Raw genomic sequence first — 20187 nt, 5'->3', positions numbered from 1 at the left:
TAACTAGTTAATTAATTAATTTGATTAATTATTTTTAATAACTATAAACAAATATAAAAATTTAAATGGGTGGTTTTTAGAATCTATTTGTTAATAAATTATATATATAAATTATTAAGTTATTAAAATATTAATCAATTTACAAGTTACAGTTTTTTTTATAAAAATATTTAACCAAAATTAATTATAACAAAAATTGTTTACAAAAATAATAATAAATACATATTTTTATATAAATATAATTTACAATTTTTAACTAATTGTAATACTTTATTATCATTATGAGTTGTTAAATCATTCATATAATAATTTACTAGTTAGCTAATTATAAAATAAATAGTTAGCTTATAGTTTATAGCAGTTTATATTATACCTGTTATACTTTATTATATATGTAAATATTATTTTTATTTAAATTACAAATTTTTTTTAGCTGAATCAACAATAATTATTTAATAATAATAATACAATATATTTATTTAGTTAAATGAAAAATATTTATATATATTTAATTAAAATTTTTGTTTTATTTCAATTGAATGTAAAATACAGTAATAATAATACAGTACAGTAGTATATATTAAACATTAAAAAATTAATAAATTATAATAATATGTTTTGACCAATAAATCGGGGGTTGGCGGTGGGGGTGGCGGGGGCTGACTATATGTTTTTGCCGCTATTGTACTGATCAAACAGTTGGTATATCCAATGGTATAGGTGTTTACTAATTGTACCCCCCTATACACTAACAACTGTTTAAACAGTACAACCAACGGTAAAATAAAATAATTAATATTAAAAATAATTGTTTTTTTATTTGGACAGTCATTTTCGTCCATTTCCACCCATTGACATCCATTTTCCACTTTTTCATACTATTATCAGACACACACATACCTAAGCAACAAATAAAATAAAAATATATAATTATTATTATTTTTTTTAATAATATCAATAAAAATATATATAAATTGTTTGAATACCAGGGATCAAAACAGGCTATAATCCATTGTTGTGTCGTCGGAAACCATTGTTTGTTGTGGCTGACCATAACATTAACAAAAAATTGTTGATTATATTAACCAACCGTACAATCCATACAACTGTTTGATCAGTACAACAACAACTACAACAACTAACCATTGGTTTATTAAAATATATATATATAATAATCAACTGTTTGGACAAACATTTGCATCCATTTCCACTTTAAACAAAACTTATCCATCGGTTATTTAAAAAAAATAAAATAAAACTTTTATACGATATTTTACAAAATTTTTATATATTAATACAAAATATATAACAAATAACTAAAAATATATTATTATTATTATTATTATTATTACACTTTCTGTATATACAGTATATATAATATAAATGTATTGTTTTGTTATAATACTACTATTATACTTAAAATATATTATTTTTTTATAACAATTATAAATGAAATTAATTAAAATAAATTTTTAAAAATATTCTGTATAAATAAACAACAATTATTTAATAATACACTATATATTTATTCAGTTTAATATTTATAAAAATAAAATAAATATTATTATTCAATTGTCATAACTAGACTTTTAATAATTTAAATATTCAATTGAATTTTTAACATAAAATATACTGTAATAATATATAATATTATTAAAATTAATTCAACAAACAAACACTGTATTTGCATACTGTAAATATTGAATAAACATTTAATTTTATTATTTAATACAAAATTTTTATTTATCATAAAAACAAATTACTTATTTTTCAAATGTTTTATTTTTGTATGTATTTTATTTTGTTATTATGTTATGTAATTATTTTTGTTATTATTAACATTAAATAAATTAGAAATATTACTATAATATAATGTTTTTAAGTTTTCATTGTAAATAATAATCATTAATTTTTTTAATATAAAATGTAACTTTTATTATCATTTTATTTTTATTTTTTTAAACTTGTTTGTTATTAATATTATTATTAATAATTGACATTGAATTTTATTAATTTAACAACAGTTTTAGGAGCCAAAAAAATAATTGTATTTTTTGATGAGTAAAATATATTTTTTATATATTTAAAAAAATTAGTGACAATGTTAGCTCAGGAATGTACAATATCTCAACAAAAAAATAAAATATGTATATTAGTAGCCAAAATAAAAAAAACTATATATTATATTGTATAAGCTATATATATATATATATACAGTATATAATGTATTGTATTTTTCATAATTATATAATACTATTAATATTTATACAATTGATTTGTTTTTTTTTGTTATAACAATAGATTAAAAATACTGTATTCTGTAATATATTATATAATTTTGTACTATTCATAAAAAATTAGATTTTATAAAATTTTTATATTATAAATAAATTAATTGTATTATATTTTATTATTAGATTTTGAATTTATAAAATATTATGCAATACTATTATTAGTATCAAAATTTTTTTTACAAAAAGTATATAAAATGGCGGCCACTTTGCAATTAAATTTTTGTATTTTTTTATATTTAAGTCTATTTTTGTTTTATAAATATAAAAATTGTCAAAAAAAAGTTATTAAAATAGATATTTAAATTTAATTAGTTATAAAATTAATTTTTAAAAATTTATAACTATAAAACTATTGTAAAAAAACTAAAAAAAAAATTATTAATTTAAAAATATAAATAAATATTAGTTTATTGTAGAAAAAACATAAATTTAGCTATAATTTAAACAATAAATTTATTCATATATTAAAAATTTATAGTTTGTATTAAATTTTTTTACTATAATTACTATGTTATTGTATACTTAAACTATTAAATATAAACTATAATTTAAAATCAATTAAATAAAATATTATTATTATTATTACTCAAAGATATACCATAGAAACAAATTGGCGAAAATCTACATTAAAATTAATAAAAAAAATTCAATTTGATTGCTAATCTATAAAATTTTGTAAAAATAAAGTACAAAATTTTAAAATATTAATAAATTTATAATTATTTTTTTTTGGTAGAAATGTATAAAAGAAACTTAACTTAATTTTTATTTAATTTCCGTTTCGTCTATAAAAAAAATAAACTTAAACTATAATATATTATATTAAAACTATTTATATATTTAAAATTTACAGCTTGTATTACTATAAGTAATTATCATAAATTTTATTTTTTATGAGTTAAAATTAAATAATTATAAATATTATCTTTTAATTAAAAAAACATATTTAATTATTGTAATTTAATTTTATAAATCATATCATTATAAGTATAATTAAATTATAAATTTTAGTTTAATTTACTTAAGTAACTTATGTTTTTTTTAAATATGTTAATTAATAAATGTTTTACAAAATAAATATGCTATAAATAAATGATTTATAAGATTTAAGTTTATTACTAATTGTAGTTTAGTTATAGTTTTAATAAATATAATTTTAGTCAAAAATAAATAAGTAGTAAAATAATTGTAAAAATTACTTTTTAATATAATAATACAAAATAATGAACTTATTATAATAGCAATCAATTATAAAATATCTTTAGCTTTATTATATGTAATAAAATTATTTCTATATTTAATATTAACAGTTTTTTATTATAATATTATTATAATTCTAATATTAACTAAATTTTAAATAGTAAATTTATTTCTATTATATTTTTTAAAAATTATATAAATTTTTTTCTGAACAAAATTAATATATTTACTAATATTGTATTATAGTTGTAATAGAAATAAAATACAATATAACTAATAATAATTTAAATATATTTATAGAGAAAAAAAACTTTTTTAAAAATAAAACATTTAACATATATAATGACAAATAAAATATGTTGTAATAATACTTTTAAAAAATTACAGCCTATATAAACGACTTAATAAACTTATATAATTTTATAAAAAGTTTTTATTTTTAAAATAAAAATTTATTTACTAAAAAATAATTTATAATAATCTTACAATAGTTTTTTTTGGAAAACACTATTATTATTAAAATAATGCTAATTTATTTAATATTTTTTACACTAATTTCTAGCTTTTCATGCTCTGGCCAACACTGGAATTACGATGGTAATAATAATAATAATCAGGGTTGCAATGGGGGGTAGGGTAGGGTAGGGTAGGGTAGGGTAAGACTTAGGTAGTTTTATTGGGAATTTATTATGAGTTTATTAGGAATTTATTGGGAATTTATTATGAATTTATTGGGAATATATTATAAGTTTATTAGGAATTTATTGGGAATTTACTCAAATTTGTCGTTTAAAAATGCAATAAAAATTGTTAACCCTACCCTATACCCCAAGCTATTTCGAGATTTTTGTATATTTTACCCCACCCTATACCACCCCACCCACTGAAATCGGAAACCTTTCACAACCCTGATATATATTACAAATATTGTACAAATAATTATTTATTAAAATTATTTCACAAAGTTATTAACTAATCGCCGAAATATTCAATCAAATGAAAATCAAGTTTATACGTCTAGACATAAAAAATAATAATAATATGAAACTATTAGTTCATATATTTCATATTATTATTTTTATTTAATTTTTAAGTTTTTAAGTAGATTATAGAGAATAACTAAATTTTTATTGATATTATTTTTTAAAGATTTTATTTTTTGTTATTTTTTTTAAAGATTTTTATATATTGTTATTTTAATATTAATTACAAACTACTAATGTTAATGAATTCAACAATTTTTTTTAAAAAATAATTTAATTATATTTATTAATAAAATTTATAAAACAAACAAAAAACTACAGTATTTGAAATACTTTTTAAATATTTGTTTTGTTTAAGTACTAGATTTAAAAAAAAAATAATAATTAAATATTTCTATATTATATTTTACATTAAATAAGCTGTATATCAGTTATAAAAGTTTTAGTCAATTTTTAATATTATATATATATATATATAAAATTAATAAATCCTCGATTGTCGTCGTCTCCTAAGTTTTTATTATAAATAAATTATAAACTATTAAAATATACATTCATTTAAAAATGACAGTTTTTTAAATAAAAAATAATCACAAAAAAAACTGTTTACAAATAATAATAATAATAAATAATTGAATTATAAAATCCAAATTTTAAATTTATAATAAAAAAATTATTAGATATATTATTAAATATGTTTAGTTTAGGTAATTAAAAATCAATACATTAAACAACACAATAAATTAATTTTAGCTAAAGTAATAAAGTAGTAAATTATTAATTACAGTATATTAAAAGTTATAGTTTTTATTATAAAATATAGTTAAATAAATTAAATAAAATTTAAAAAAATAGATTTCTTTTTTGTTTTAATCAATTTATAATATAATTCAAACATTAATATAAACAATAAAACAATTGTTATATTTAGTTATTTACAGTTTGTATTATACAGTATTTGTTTGAAAATTTAACTAAATATTATAGTTAAAGTTTGTAAACAAATACAAATTTATAATAAGCGTAGATTAAATTAATATTTAAATTTAAAAAAATCTAGTATTAAAATATATAAATTATTAATTGATTTATTAAACATTAAAAAAATTAATTTTAACAATATTAGCATTTATTAAAATGTTTAATTGTTTAATTCATAAATGATATATTTTAATACAGTTTATCAAAAATATTTGTTAATACAATAAAAATAATTAAATTTAATTTTTTTTGCTGTATAAGTTTAAACTATAAATAATACATTTGGATGTAATTAATTAAAACATATTTAACAATAATAATTGAATGTGAAAAATATGAAAAATTAATTAAATAAGAAAAATAAATAATGTATAATTTTTTTTAATAAAAAAAACTTGTAAAAATTTCTAGCATTTAATATGATAATTATTACTATCATTATTACTACTATTGCTAATTATATAATTTTTAACAACATTTACTGATTTATTATTAGTATTATTTATTACAACATTATGTAGATTACTGTGTTTGATGCCATAAAATATGTAAATTAATAAACCTATTATAGATATAAAAATATATATATAATTAAAAAAAAAATTATCAAAAAATAATAATAATAAATAAATAACAATTGAAAATAGTTACCGATAGTCATCCAAACGGCAAACCTAATCCATGTGGCGGTCGAAAGGTTTAACATTAGATAAAAGTTGACAAATATACTCAAAAACGGTATGAGCGGTATCCACGGCACCTGTATTTTTTAAATCAATCAATCAATTTAGGTGTATCCCACCAACAAAAAAAACAAAAGCAAACAAACCTCAAAATGTTTAGATTTAGCTATTGTTGGCTGTCGTGTCAAACATACCATTACCGCTACCAACAAAACTAATGTCAGGACAACACCGCTGATGGCACCGGTATGTCCACCGATAAGTTGATCGTAGAGTACCAGTAGCTCAATGTCCAGTATTATGATTAACAGTGCTATTATGTGAAAAATAATAATACATTTTTTTTATTGCATTTTCAACAAAAAAACTTATTTATCATAAATAACTAACTGATTATAGCTATCAATGTGTTGGCCGTTATCGATGAAACACGTGTCGGACGTGTCAAGTGATGATTACACGTAAAAATTTGTCGACAAACAGCTCCCAGTGTTAGCTCATTATATGACTGGTCATCATCGGCATCGACACTATCATCGGTAACACCGACACCATTGCCATCAATCGGTTCAGGCGTTTCATTGATAAAGTCTAGATCGTTGGCATATCTAACAAAAATTGAAAATTAAAAACAAAAATCAATTAAATTTAATAACTCCCGGTGCCCGATAGTTTTAGTACAACACTAGTAGTTTTTTTTATAAAAAAAATCACTAAATAGTTTACCTGATTATAAGTATAGATTCGGCTATCAATGTATAGGCCAATAGAGTACCTAATTTTTTTAGTGTTAAAAAATTGATCGGGGACAGTTAGCAAAAAAACTAAGTGTTTCTTATATAATAGTTATACATTAAGTTTCATTTTTTTTACTAACCAATAGACATCATATCGGCCAACTGTGATATATCAAACAGTGCCGACATTACGGCACACAATAGGCCGCCAATAAAAGTGGCCAACAATGGTGTTTGCGAGCGTCGATAGACAGTGGCCAGCGATCGGAAAATTACGCCATCGCTGGCCATCGAATAGAATATACGGGGCAACGGATATATGCCGCCCAACAAACTGGTCGATAGTCCGCACAGTGCACCTATAGATACGATCCATTTGGCCCAATGCCAGCCCAACTGATCGTAGATATAGGGGAAAGTAGCGCCGTTAGTGAACTGTTTGTTTTGCATATAGTAGGGCAACATCAGTGTCTGGACGGCTGAGACACCGAAATAGGCCAGAAATATGACGGACAACGATATGACAATACTCAACGGTATGGCCCGCTTAGGGTTTTTCGCCTCCTCGCCGGTGGTGGCGATGGCATCAAAACCGACAAATGCTTTTCAATAAAAAAAAATTATGTTATAATAAAATAAAACCAAAAAAAAATCATTAAATATATATATATATTTATATAATATCTAAATAATACTATTATATCTAAATATTTGATAACATTTTAGATTAAACAATTAAATTTTACTTAAAAAAATTATTTAATTATTATTATTATTATTATTTTTAAATATTTTATTAGATATATATTATGCTTACTTTAGGCAAAAACAAATCAATAAACGAATTTATTTATTATATTAAAAATTAAATATTTAAAAAAATTATTACAATCATTATATACGATATTAAACTAAAATTAAATTATAAAAATAAAAATAATAAAAATTTAAATGCCCGTCTGAGGCTTTGTCTAATTTGATAAATATAAATAAGTTATACAAAAATTATAAAAATATTTATCAGTTTAAAAATTACAGTTTTTTAAATGAAAAAATTTAGTCAAAAATCTATATTATAAATACAAAAAAATTAATAATAAATGCAAATTTTATATATAAAATAATATTAGCATTTATTATATACAGTAATACTATTTTTTTTAATATAATTAATAGTTTTTAAATAAAATAATTTATAAGTGATATAACTATTAAATTATATTTTAAAAAAATCACAAATTTATATTTAAAATATTTTTAAAAAAGTTATATAATAAGTACTTTTAAGTCTTATAAAAGCCTATTAAATGATAATTTTAACTTTTAATGTAAACAATAAAACTATTGATATATTTTATATTTACAATTTGTATTACTTTTAATCCCAATTAAAATATATCAAGTAAAGTAAAGCATTATTACTAAATATTGCTAAATGTTAATAATTTTATATAAATTAAAAATAAAATTAATATTTTTAAATAAAAAATAATTAGACATACCATAGAAACAAGTGGCCGCTCCGGCCATCAAACCGGCGAAACCGTGCGGCAAAAACCCGCCGTCGCCGCCATATTTGGCATATTTATCGGGTATTTCACTCTTACGTATGGCCCAGTTATGTGTATCGGCATTAATACTGCCGGTCACTATCACAAACACTACAACCAATAGGTTAACACAAGTCATGTATGTATGCAAACGTATCGACTCTTTAACACCGATGGCCAACAATACTATTGAAATAAAAAATAAAGTTAGTGTTAATAAAATAATAATTTTTTTCAAAATTATACCAAACCTGTCAACACTAGTGTCAATGCAAATGCTAATGGATCGGGATATGAGCCCAATTCCGATACATTTATGGGTACCCATTGGCGCAGGTGTTTAGATATAGTACCTCCGCATAGGGCGTCCAAATAGACTGAGTAGGCACGGGCTACCGATGCCGTACCTTATAATAATAAATTATAGTTTATTTTTAAAAAAAAAATGTTAGATATAGTATTGAAATATACATAATAACAAAATTTACAAAAAAAAATGTTATTAATATTATTATTATTTAAAAAAATAATTATAATTTAAATACCAATAATATATTCAAGTATGAGATTCCAGCCAATTATAAATGCCATAAACTCGCCTACAGTTACATAAGTGTATACATAGGCTGAGCCGGTACGTGGCACACGTGAGCCTAATTCAGCGTAACATAAACCTATAATTGAAAAATATTTTACACAACAAATTATTGTAATTTTTAAAAAAAAAAATAATTGTATGTTTATTTACCAGCAAACATTGATGATATAGCAGCTAATAATAATAATAATAAATAGTTAAGTATTTTTTAAAAATTTTATCAAGCAATAAAATTAATTAATATTAAAAAATATATATATTATTATTACCAATTAAAAATGCTATAACAACAGCGGGTCCCGATTTTTCACTGGCCACATCACCGGCCAATACATAGACACCGGTGCCCAATGTTGAACCGATACCTATAGTTTTTATTATTATTATTAATTAATTTTTATATTTATATATCAATAAAATGTAATTAATAATAATAATGAAACATAAATGTATGTATTTTTTAAATAAAATTAAATCAATTACCCAGGCAAATTAAATCAAACATTGACAATACACGGGCCAATTCACTAATATTGACATTATCCAGATCAATTTGTTTGCGTCTAATCAATGATCGATATATTGAATTGAACATGATAAGATTTTTTGTTCAACTTAAATTTTTTTGTTATTAATTTCTAATACCAAAAAATAAATAAATATTTAAAAAAATACTGTAATATAATGTTTTGATTTACAAAAAAAACTAAAACATATGTTTAATTTTTTTATTTTAATAATTAGTTTTACAAGTTATATAAAGTTAAATAAACTACGCTATACTATACTAATATTTATATTATTATTATATTAATTTTTTCAAATAAAATTATTATAATCAATGTTGTTTTTATATATTATTTAGTTAATTTGTATTGTTTTAAACAATTAATCAATTTTTAAAAAATTTTTTTAGTCTATTGTATTTATATACTGTATATTTGTTTTAATGATATTGTTATATAAATTAATTTTATTATTATTATTATTATTATTATGATTTAAATTATTGATAAACTTGGATGAACCTATTGTGCACAATTAATTTTTGTTATTGTTGTTGATGTAATATTTGTGCAAGATCATTTTGTATGTGCGTGTGTGTGTGTGTGTGTGTGTAATTATTATCTACTGTACAAATAACTAACTAAATAGAGTATTTATATATTATATTAAATAAGTTTAATATTAGTGCAATATATAACTAATGTCCTGGATCAGTTGAGCAATTAATACTGTATTATTTTAATTATAAATATATTAAATTAAGTGTAAATGTATAACAATATATATCATCAAGAACATATTGTGCCCATAGATATGATATATCAACCTTTTAACGGACGGATAAATTATAACAAATAATATAAACAATACATCTATCGATCAAAATGGGCATCAATTATGTCACTAATTAAGAAAATAATATTTTTTAATTTATATATGAAATAATACCGTAATAACTCAAATATATATTTAAACTATCTTATAAGCAATCATATTACCGTCTTCCCATAGTTAACTCATGTTTTTAAAATTAATACCGTATTCCCATATTAAAAATAGTTTTTTTTGAAAAAGTACCGTATTCCCATATTAAAAATAGTTTTTTTTGATAAAGTACCGTATTCCCATATTAAAAATAGTTTTTTTTGATAAAGTACCGTATTCCCATATTAAAAATAGTTTTTTTTGATAAAGTACCGTATTCCCATATTAAAAATAGTTTTTTTTGATAAAGTACCGTATTCACATATTAAAAATAGTTTTTTTGAAAAAGTACCGTATTCCCATATTAAAAATAGTTTTTTTTGATAAAGTACCGTATTCCCATATTAAAAATAGTTTTTTTTGATAAAGTACCGTATTCCCATATTAAAAATAGTTTTTTTTGATAAAGTACCGTATTCTCATATTAAAAATAGTTTTTTTTGATAAAGTACCGTATTCCCATATTAAAAATAGTTTTTTTGAAAAAGTACCGTATTCCCATATTAAAAATAGTTTTTTTGAAAAAGTACCGTATTCCCATATTAAAAATAGTTTTTTTTGATAAAGTACCGTATTCCCATATTAAAAATAGTTTTTTTGAAAAAGTACCGTATTCCCATATTAAAAATAGTTTTTTTGAAAAAGTACCGTATTCCCATATTAAAAATAGTTATATGGTAAAAATTGTGAAAATCATTTAAATGTGAGGCTATACGGTAAAAATTGAGAATCATTTAAATGTGAGGTTATACGGTAAAAATTGAGAAAATCATTTAAATGTGAGGTTATACGGTAAAAATTGAGAAAATCATTTAAATGTGAGGTTATACGGTAAAAATTGTGAAAATCATTTAAATGTGAGGTTATACGGTAAAAATTGTGAAAATCATTTATATGTGAGGTTATACGGTAAAAATTGTGAAAATCATTTAATGTGAGGTCATACGGTATAATCTAATGATTTTATACAATTTTTAATTTTTGGTCATAATTTATGGACAAAAATTTTTAATTCAATGTTTTGTGGTCCGTCCGCTGAATGGGGATTAGAGAAAAATAATTTAATAAATTAATAAAACTATTTTTAAAATTTTTTAAAAATTTATTCTCTTTACTAATATTTTCTTAGATATTTAACCTGTATATAAAAAATAAAAAATTAATTAATTAATTATTAGTTTAATTATAATTAATTTTCAAACTTACCCTTTATTTCATCCACTATTGCGTTAACCAGACGTTGTCCTAATTGGGATCTAATTGTGAATTTGTGTCCAATTTTTTTACTAATTTTACATTACTTTATGAGAGGGCATATAAATAGCTCTCAAATGACCCCTTTATGACAACAATTGATTAACAAATAACATAAATATTTAATTATTTAGTTTATCCGTCCGTTAATTGGTTATCCACTGTTAGGTGGATTTATAATATATACTATAATACTATATATATATATATATATATATATTAATTGATTGATTTACACCTATTTAACTGATAAGATATACAGTAGGTGTCAAATTGAAATCAAAATTTTATTATTATTATCTATACTAGTAATTAAATTGTTATTAATAATATATAATATATTTATCTAATATACTAACAATTATTATTATTAGCTGTTATTATCATGTATATACCGGTATATATTTATATATAATATAAATAGAAATTGTTTTACTTTTTATTACATAATTTTATAGATTAATTATATAAATTGTTGATATTGTGTGACTAAAAATAAAGCAAAAAAATGCATAATTTTTTTACGACAATAAATAAGATTAATAATAATAATAATACTAATAATAGCTTTATTAAACTAAACTTATTTAATAATAATCATTATTATTAAAATACAATAGTTTTTATTTAATTATACAAATTATACATAAAAAATAAGTTTCGAAACAAATAATTTTTGTGTTTTAAGTTTTCTGATAAAAAAAAGCAATAAATAAAATTTGTATAATTGATATTATTATTATTATTATTCAATTATTATTTGTCCATTGTTTTGACACACCATTTTGCGCCATTGACCAAACTATTGATACATATCTGACCAGTTGGACAGCAGTTTTGAGGACAGGGCTCACAAGTGTTTATAGCTATTTAGCAATAAAAAAAAAGATAATAATAAATAATAATAAAACATAAAAATTTATTTATATATAAAGTTATATTTATAATTTGCCTGTATATATATATATATGTGTGTGTATTATATTGTATAAATTATAAAACAAAATTTTTAAATATAGTATCATGATAAAATCAAAAATATCATTTAGTAGTACTGTTATATAATTTTTTTAATTAACTGCTTTTATTAAAAAAAAATTATTATTAAATATTATACTATTATAAATTTAAATTAATATAATTTTTTTAAATACTACCTTGCACTGTTATCAAACAGTAGATAACAGAAACCATAATTATTAATGTAGCTAGTTTAGTTAGCATTTTATTATTTTTTAATAATAATAATGAAAACAAATTAATATTTTTTTAGACTGTTTAAGCTTTGCTAACTTAATTGAAAAATGACTGAAAAATAAATTTATAATTTTTATAATAAAATATTTTAATATAATTTACAGTAGAAAACAAATGGTTACTAAAGAAAAAAACATATAAATATGTTAACAAAAGTTTAATATTTAAAAAAAAAAATAATACATTAATAATTATAAATATAGAAATTCCATGAATTAATATTAAATAAATTTTTGTTTAATTAACTTGTTTATATGGGGGTTAAAAATCATATTTAGAAATAGTTTATGTAATTATTGAACTAGGTAAATCTGTTAATCATTATAGATTTTTATATATATATATATTATAATAACTATTATAATAATTATGAATTGCATAAAATATAATAAAATTATTACATTATTTTATTTTAACATTGAATATAATGTTAGTAATTTTTGAAATATTTTTTTAAAATTTTTTTTATTATATAAATGAATTTATATATTATAACTAGTATAGCATTTACATTTAATCATATACATGTATGTAGTATAAAAATAAGTATGGTTTAAAACATTAAAAGAAACTTTTATTAATTTAAATTTGTTTTAACTATATTAATGTAATAATTATTATAAATTATAATCATGCACAAATAACCAACTAGAATTCAAAAATATTTTTGTTTATATTGAATAAAATTCATAATAAAAAACCAGTTAAGAATGCTAGAAAGCATTTTCAGAAAAAAACTTTAATACCATTAAATAGGTTGAAAACCATTAGTTTGTATAATTATAGCGGCTATAGAGTATGCATTTTACTTTTTATTACATAATTTTATAGATTAATTATATAATTTGTTGATAATGTGTGACTAAAAATAAAGCAGAAAAAATGCATAATTTTTTACGACAATAAATAAGATTATTATTAATAATATTAATAATATCTTTATTAAACTAAACTTATATAATAATAATTATTATTATTAAAATACAATAGTTTTTATTTAATTATACAAATTATACATAAAAAATATTTTTGAAAAAATAATAATTTTTGTTTTGAATTCTTAGTTAAAAAGCAATAAATAAAATTTGTATAATTGATATTATTATTAATATTATTATTTAATTATTATTTGTCCATTGTTTTGACGCACCATTTTGCGCCATTGACCACACTATTGATACATATCTGACCAGTTGGACAGCAGTTTTGAGGACAGGGCTCACAAGTGTTTATAGCTGATAATAAAACATAGTAATAATAATAATAAAACATAAAAATTTATTATTAATTTATTTATAGATAAAGTTATATTTATAATATGGTATTGTATTAAATATAAAACAAATTTTTTAAATATAGTATAATGATAAAATTAAAAATATTATTTAGTAGTAGTAGTAGTAGTACTTTTATATAATTTTCTAATTAAATGTTTTAAAAAAATTATTATTAAATTTTTAACTATTATTAATTTAAATTAATATAATTTATTTTTAAAAAAAATAATACCTTGAACTGTTATCAGACAGTAGATAACAGATATCATAATTATTAATGTAGCTAGTTTAGTTAACATTTTATTATTTTTTAATAATAATAATAATAATAATGAAAATAAATTGATATTTTTTTAGACTGTTGCTAAACTTTGCTAAATTAATTGCAAAATGAATGAAAAATTAATTTTTCAGTTTTAAAATAAAATATTTTAATATAATTTACAGTAGAAAACAAATGGTAACTAATTTAATTAATTTATTTTTTTATAAAAATAAATATTAATTATTTTATCTAAATTTAGATATTATTTTCTGCCGTTTATTTTTCAATTCAATAATTAATTAATTAAATAATTATAATATAACATATGTTTTCTATAAAATTTTTCAATAATATTAATAATAATAATAATAATATATAATAAATAAATAGTATATAAATTATGTTATTTTAATATCTATTTTTTTGTTGATAAAAAATGCACTAACAAAGCTTAAGTTATTTAAAAATATATTTGATCTAGGTTAAATAAGATACTGTTAAAAATTAAAAAATAAATATAAAAGAAAAAAATGATTTTAAAATATCAATAATAATAATATTAACTAAATATACAAATAAACAGTAATATTATATATCAATATAAACAAAATTTGTAAATTTGTTTATTTTACTAATAAACCTAAATTTATTTATAAGTAAGGGACCACCAATAATTCAATTACAAAAATAAATAAATAAAAACATTTTATTATTATTTATTTATATAAAAAAAATTAAATATTGTTTTTTAAATAAATAAAAAATAAGTATACATAACTAATGTTATTGTTGTTGTTTATTATTATTTTTTTGTTGTTGAAATTTAAATCAAAAAATATCAACTAGGAAAAAAAATTTAATTTAAAAAAATAAACAAACCTATGACCTTGATAACTTTTTTTTGTTTCAATTAAGTAACAATTGACGTAGAAAACAATTATTAAAGTATTCAAGGTTATAGGATAATTTTTAAAAAAAAAATAAATATTAAATCTAATTTCATATTTTTAAGTATGTTTAAAAAAAATAAAACAAAATAATTACTAGTTTATATAAATATATATGCTAATTATAAATTGTATATAATTATTGATTATTTCGCACAATAATAATAATAATTTTATTTACATTAATTATATTGATTTATTACTAATTGTAATAATAGTAATAAATTTTTTAATAGCACCCCATTTAGCTATTAAATCAGGTATCCATTGAAGGCCATATAATATATATTTATATTTATATATATTGTATATAAATATTATTAAGTATTTTTTATAATTTATATAAAAAAAAAGTTACTGAAATTGTGCAATTAATTTAGATTCAATTATTTATATGTATTAACTAAACAACAACAACAACAACAAAATGATAAAACATTTAATTTTTTTAAAAAAACATTTAATTTAAAAATTAAAAAATAAATAAAGTTTTTAAAATTTATTAGTAAAATATATATTGTTTGTTGTATTTAATGTTATTTTTGTTGTCTATATGATAACTAAATAGTCGAAAAACATATATATATTTAATACATTAATTATTAATAATTTAAATTAATTCAAAAAAATAAATATTAAAAAAATGTTAACTATTTATAAAAGTGTATTAACTAATAATAATAACTTTTTATACCGTTTGTGTTCAACGATATTATCGTCAACGAAGCCATCGATTGCTAGAAAAGTATTTCTAAATTCACGGCTAATGATGTCCACCACAACTACTACCGCTGACACCGACGACAGTAACACCGGTAACAATAGAGAAGCCGTTGGACAGCCAACAGTAGTGCTAAGCAAACGTATGGGCGTATCAATTGTACGGCTAAATAGGCCAGAAAAAAACAATGCAATGACACCCGAAATGATCGATACGGTAATCGAAGGTTCTAACCGATGCGGCCAACGATGAGTCTATTAAATTGGCGTTACTTACGGGAACCGGTGACTACTATACGGCGGGCGATGATTTAAGTAAAAAAAATTTGTTTTTTTTTTGAAGTAGTTTTTTAATATTGTTTTGTTTTTAAAGCTTAAGTGTATATCATATATATATATACTGTATTTCAACTGTAATTGCAATTAAATAGATAACATTCAAAATGCATTGAAACAATTTGACGGCGATATCTATCGTGCGACCGACGAATTTGTCAAAAGGTTTCGGCGATTTACGGCCGCATTTATCGATTTTCCTAAACCGTTGATCGCTGCCGTCAACGGACCGGCCATTGGTGGGGCGGCCATTATGGTGGCACTGGTCGACTGTGCAATCGTTTCGGATTCGGCCTATTTTTTGACACCGTTTTCATCACTGGGTCTATCGGCCGCAGGTTGCGCTTCCTATACATTTCCGCAAATTATGGGCCAATCAATGGCCGGACAAATGCTGTACTTCAGTCACAAGATGTCGGCCACTGAAGCCCTACAGTCGGGATTCGTATCGCGAGTCATACCCAGCGCTCAGTTCGATGAGTATATCGAGAACTGGATATTCGCCGATCGGACCGGTATTGTCAACACATGTTATCCTCAGTCGATGCGTGCGTCCAAACAGTTGGTCCGATCGGCGGCCGTACGCCGAGTGTTACACGAAGTCAACCGATCCGAGTGTTTGATACTTCGCGATCGTTTACTATCAGATGAATCACTTAAAACAATTGATAAATATTTAGGACGAAAACAAACAGAAATGAATTTTTTAAATAAAATAAAATAAAAGATAATAATATTAATTTTAAAAAACTATCAATTAATTTAATTAATATGTTATATGTTTTTATTTGTTTATTTATTATTTTTTTAAAAATAAATCAATTACTATCATAAGAAACTAAAAATCTATATATATATAGTTTTAGAGTTATCTATCTATATATATACATATTATATATGTATATAGTTTTTATTTTGTTTAAAAAAATTGTTACCCTTACCCCTTACCCCTTTCACAACCCTGATCAAATCTATAACCTTTTAACACTATTATTTATTTTTTCATTTGTTTCAATTAAGTAACAATTGACGTAGAAAACAAATTTTTCAAGAGTTTAACGTTTTAGGATAATTTTTTTAAAAAATATATAAAATCTAAATTGATATTTTTAAGTGTTTTGAAAAAAAATAAAATAAAGTAATTACTATATTATATAAATTTATATATATATATAGTTATAAATAGTATATAATTACCGATTAGTTTACACAATAATAATAATAATATTTATACATTAATTATATTAATAAATTACTTATTGTAATAATAATAATAAATTTTTTAATAGCACCTCATTTAGCTATTAATACATTTATTCATTGAAGGCCATATATATATATAGTATATAAATATTATTACCGTAATTATTAGCAGTTAAAATAAAAAAAGTTACTAAAATTGTGTAAATTAATTTAGATTCAATTATGTATATGTATTAACTAAACAACAAAACGATAAAACATTTTATTTATTTTAAAAAAAAATTAATTTAAACATTAAAAAATAAATAAATAGTTATAAAAACAAATTTAATTTATCTAATTCTTTTAGTGAATAATTTATTAATAAAATATATATTGTTTGTTGTATTCAATGTTATTTTTGTTGTCTTTATGATAACTAAATAGTCGAAAAACATATATATATATATATATTTTTAATACATTAATTATTAATAATTATAAATATAATATAGATTTAAAAAAATTAAAAAAAAATAAAAAATGTTAACTATTTATAAAAGTATATTAACTAAAACTAATAATAATAATAATAACTTTTTATACCGTTTATGTTCAACGATATTATCGTCAACGAAGCCATCGATTGCTAGAAAAGTATTTCTAAATTCACGGCTAATGATGTCCACCACTACTACTACTACCACTGACACCGACGACAGTAACACCGATAACAATAGAGAAGCCGTTGGACAGCCAACAGTAGTGCTAAGCAAACGTATGGGCGTATCAATTGTACGGCTAAATCGGCCAGAAAAACACAATACAATGACACAGGAAATGAACGATACGATTATCGCTGGTCTAACCGATGCGGCCAACGATGAGTCTATTAAATTGGCGGTAATTACGGGAACCGGTGACTACTATTCGGCGGGCAATGATTTAAGTAAAAAAATTTTTTTTTAATAAATATTTTTTGTTTGTTTTTATGCTTTGTTTTTTAAACTGTTATCTTATATGTATATATACTCTATATATATGTAATTAAATAGATATGACACAAAAATCATTGAAACAATTTGACGGCGATATCTATCGTACGACTGGCAAATTGGCCGAAAACTTTAGGCAATTTGTGGCCGCTTTTATCGATTTTCCTAAACCTTTGATCGCTGCCGTCAACGGACCGGCAATTGGTGCGGCGGCCACTACACTGGCACTGGTCGACTGTGCGGTCGCATCGGATTCGGCCTATTTTTCGACACCGTTTTCTTATCTGGGAATATCGGCCGAAGGTTGCTCGACCTATACATTCCCGCAGATTATGGGCCAATCAATGGCCGCACAAATGTTGTATTTTAATCACAAGATGTCGGCCACTGAGGCCCTGAAGTCGGGATTTGTGTCGCGAGTCATACCCAGCGCTCAGTTCGACGAGTATATCGAGAACTGGATATTCGCCGATCGGACCGGTATTGTCAACACATGTTATCCTCAGTCGATGCGTGCGTCCAAACAGTTGGTCCGATCGGCGGACATACGCCGAGTGTTACATGAGGTCAACCGATACGAGTGTTTGATACTTCGCGATCGTTTTACTTCAGATGAATCCATTAAAACCATCGAAAAGTATTTCGGACAAAACAAACAGAAATCAATTTTAAATAAATAAAATAAAATATTAGTATTAATAATACAATTATCTACTAATTAATAATTTTATATATTTTTTTAATTTATTTTTTAAATAAATCTATTACTAATAAACTAAAAAAAAAAAACCTTGATGTGTTTTTATATAAACAAATAAATACATTGACATCAAATATTATCGTAGATTTTATAGATATACAAAATAAAATTATTTTTATGTATGTATATTGTATTATTATTTTTATTAATTAGAGTGTATTTTAATTTTTTTGATTAGAGAGAGAGAGAGAGAGAGAGAGACATTTGACCCAAACTCACTTGACCCAAATCATTTGACCCAAACTTATTTGACCCAAATTTTATTTTATTTTTTTCAAACTATATAATTTAATATAAATGATACAAAACTTAATAAAATAATAATCTAAATAATTATAAAATTTATTCATTTTTTAACCAATTGGTAATATCTCTGGCTTTTTATATTTTTTAAAAATTAATATGTAATAAATAAATATTAATAATTCTAAACTATTTAGATTACTATTTTTATTAAGTTTTCTATCATTTATATATAATTATATAGTTTGAAAAAATAAAATAATATTTGGATCAAATGAGTTTAGATCTTATGAGTCTAGACCCGAGTATGGCCATTAGGGTTGTCCTTGTTTGTAGGCTACCCCCCCCCCCATCAATATTTTGACATTGATATTATCATGGTTTTTTATTAAAAATGTTTTAATCAATAAATGTGTGTATATACTGTATATATA

General features: G+C 21.0%; 3 protein-coding genes across 3 annotated transcripts; 2 read left to right on the top strand and 1 right to left on the bottom strand.

Annotated features, from left to right (window-relative positions):
• Nucleotides 1-6863: 6863 nt before the first annotated feature.
• LOC128959596 (cationic amino acid transporter 2-like) lies at nucleotides 6864-9621 on the bottom strand. Its single transcript, XM_054305590.1, has 8 exons — nucleotides 9510-9621; nucleotides 9296-9391; nucleotides 9177-9200; nucleotides 8974-9102; nucleotides 8680-8835; nucleotides 8381-8614; nucleotides 7019-7480; nucleotides 6864-6916 (listed from the first exon to the last, which is right to left on the bottom strand). The coding sequence occupies exons 1-8, from the start codon at nucleotides 9619-9621 to the stop codon at nucleotides 6864-6866; spliced, it is 1266 nt and encodes a 421-aa protein (XP_054161565.1).
• A 6665-nt stretch (nucleotides 9622-16286) lies between these two features.
• Nucleotides 16287-17274, top strand: LOC128959690 (enoyl-CoA delta isomerase 2-like). Its single transcript, XM_054305691.1, has 4 exons — nucleotides 16287-16397; nucleotides 16465-16552; nucleotides 16669-17162; nucleotides 17254-17274. The coding sequence occupies exons 1-4, from the start codon at nucleotides 16287-16289 to the stop codon at nucleotides 17272-17274; spliced, it is 714 nt and encodes a 237-aa protein (XP_054161666.1).
• Nucleotides 17275-18812: 1538 nt separating this feature from the next.
• LOC128959689 (enoyl-CoA delta isomerase 2-like) lies at nucleotides 18813-19430 on the top strand. The gene has a single exon (XM_054305690.1). The coding sequence runs from the start codon at nucleotides 18813-18815 to the stop codon at nucleotides 19428-19430; it is 618 nt and encodes a 205-aa protein (XP_054161665.1).
• The last annotated feature ends 757 nt before the right edge of the window (nucleotides 19431-20187 follow it).

This window comes from Oppia nitens, unplaced genomic scaffold, assembly GCF_028296485.1.
Source record: "Oppia nitens isolate AA-2021 unplaced genomic scaffold, nextdenovo-longstitch-racon4-pilon3 scaffold4_pilon_pilon_pilon, whole genome shotgun sequence".
In the NCBI taxonomy this organism is placed as follows: Eukaryota; Metazoa; Arthropoda; class Arachnida; order Sarcoptiformes; family Oppiidae; genus Oppia; species Oppia nitens.
Note: the sequence above shows the minus strand (reverse complement) of the source record. Positions and strands in the feature narration are given on the sequence as shown.